The following is a 2,439-nucleotide window of genomic DNA, read 5'->3' as shown; positions in this document are numbered from 1 at the left end:
ATTTTTTGTCTAATTCGATGCCACGTGAGATGTGCCACGTCAATTAATGAAATACGACGCTTAAAGCCTTTCGTCTTCAGCTATCGAACTTCACTAGTCTTCGTCTTCATTATTCAGCTGTAAAAGAAACTGATTTAGGGTTTGTGAAGCATTCCTGTGATCGAGCTGAAAGAAACAAAGAACTCACAGCAATGGCACAATCGGAACCTAATGGACTGTTTGCGATGGTGGAACTCAACTACCAAGGGGTATTTAATCGAAATCCTTTCTCTTACACTGGTGGTTTTAAAACCATCTTCAATGATGTTGACTTTTCTTCTATGACTTATTCTGAGTTTGTGACCTTCTGCGAACGTTTCATGCATGAAGAGTGTAAAAAGTTTTACTACTGTGAACCAGACATGTCCTTCATGGAAGGGCTTAATCCCATTTCAGATGATGTGGAATATTCTGCTTTTATTTTTGATGCTTATGGAACAGATGGTGTAATTTCAGTTTATGTGGATCATATTAGGGTTGGTGTTGATGGGTGGCATGATGATGAAGATAATGATGATGATGAACATGAGTCTTGTATTGATGGTGAAAATGAAGACAACATAGATGAACTTAGAAATGTTTCCCTTGAATTTAATGAGGATGTAGTTCATATGAATAGGATATCAAATGATCCTTTCTTGAGTAAGCTATGTGTTGATGATGAGGATGCAAACAAAATTGTAGATGATGACAATGGGAGAGAAGTTGAAGTTAACATACAAACTCATTCCATATTTAATGAGCTATTACACTGGAAAAAACAAAAACCCATTCTAGGGATGAGATTTAAGGGTCCAGGGCAAGTAAAATCAATGTTGTGTAACTATGCTGTAGCTAATGGATATCAATTGTGTTTTGAAAAAAATGATAAGACAAGACTTTTGGTGAGGTGTAGCAAAGGTGCTTGCACATTTAGATTATGGGCTTCCTAGATGAGTGATGAAGAGAGTTTCCAAATCAAGTCACTAAAAGCTGATCATAATTGTGCTAGGAACTTCAAGTTTGGATCATTGGTGACATATGCATGGATTGGGAGTCACTATACCAAAGAGATTGTAGAAAGTCAGAAAATAAGTGTAAGGAAGCTTAGGTTAAAGGTAATGGCCAAGTTTGGTATCCAAGTTAGTATGGGGCAATGTAGAAGAGCAAAGAAGTATGCACTGAAACTTGTTGAAGGTAACCTTGTTGAACATTATGGAAAGCTATGGTCATATGGTCATGAGATTTTAAGGACAAATCCTCGGTCAACTATAAAACTAGATATGGAGGATGGTCTAGATGGAAAGAAATATTTTAGCATGTTCTATTGTTGTTTTCAAGGAGTTAAACAAGGTTGGATTGAAGGGTGTAGAAGGGTAATTGGTCTTGATGGATGTTTTCTTAAAGGTCTTTGTAAGGGAGAATTGCTTTATGCTAATGGAAGGGATGCAAATGACAAGATATATCCTATTGCTTGGGCAGTGGTTAATGTGGAGAACAAGCAGACTTGGAAGTGGTTTCTAGAGCTTCTCATTGATGACCTACACTCGAATTTAGGCAATGGTTTCAGTTTAATGTCAGACCAACATAAGGTTAGTATTTTACATAGTAATGCATTTATGTTAATTTTAGACTATCTGAATTAAACCTTTTTACTACTATAGGGTTTGATATAGGCTGTTAAAGAGTTGCTGCCATATATAGAGCACAGGCAGTGTGCTAGACATATTTTCCAGAATTTGCAGAAGAGATTTACTGGTGCCATATATCATACCTTGTTTTGGAGAGCATCTAAAGCCACAACTGAGCATGCTTTTAAAGTTGTGATGAAAGAAATTGAGACATTGAACCCAGATGCCCATCAATATCTCATGGAGAAATATCCTAAAACATGGTCTAGAGCTTTCTTTCAAACTGGAAGGTGTTGTGATGCAGTTGATAATGGGTTCTCAGAAAGTTTTAATGTTGTAATAGTAGATGCTAGGAAGAAGCCCATAATAACCATGTTAGAGGAGATATGATTATACATGATGGACAAAATCTACAACATGAAATTAAAGGGACAAGAATGGGGAAATGATATTTGTCCAGAGATAAGGGATAAGGTGAATTTGCTTAAAAAAGCTCAAAGGCATTAATAAGTACTACCAAGTGGATTAAACCAGTTTGAGGTAAGGGGAGCAATAGATGCATATGAGGTGGACTTAGAAAGAAAAACATGTTCATGTAGGTTGTGGCAATTGAATGGATATGGATGTGCTCATTCTGTAGCTAGCATATCCTTTCTTAATAGGGATGTAGAAGCCTATGTAGACAACATGTTTAGCACAACCACATTAAGGAAGGCATACAATTACAGAATTGCTCCCATTAATAGCAGTGACATGTGGCCAGAGACAAACTACACTCCACCATTGCCTC

General features: G+C 36.9%; 1 protein-coding gene across 1 annotated transcript; it reads left to right on the top strand.

Annotated features, from left to right (window-relative positions):
• The first annotated feature begins 971 nt into the window (after positions 1-971).
• On the top strand, positions 972-2,039 carry LOC145006201 (uncharacterized). The gene is made up of 2 exons (XM_078965301.1): positions 972-1,610; positions 1,695-2,039. Exons 1-2 carry the CDS (start codon positions 972-974, stop codon positions 2,037-2,039), a joined length of 984 nt encoding a protein of 327 aa, XP_078821427.1.
• Positions 2,040-2,439: the final 400 nt, after the last annotated feature.

The sequence above is a fragment of the Lactuca saligna genome, chromosome 1 (assembly GCF_052625555.1).
Source record: "Lactuca saligna cultivar CGN05327 chromosome 1, ASM5262555v1, whole genome shotgun sequence".
Lineage (NCBI taxonomy): Eukaryota > Viridiplantae > Streptophyta > Magnoliopsida > Asterales > Asteraceae > Lactuca > Lactuca saligna.
Note: the sequence above shows the minus strand (reverse complement) of the source record. Positions and strands in the feature narration are given on the sequence as shown.

Bases quoted from the DNA above. Each gene is read 5' to 3' on its own strand.
- LOC145006201 (XM_078965301.1), top strand. From the start codon at position 972: ATGAGTGATGAAGAGAGTTTCCAAATCAAGTCACTAAAAGCTGATCAT. The intron at 1,611-1,694 runs GTTAGTATTTTA...GGTTTGATATAG, and splicing joins TAATGTCAGACCAACATAAG to GCTGTTAAAGAGTTGCTGCC.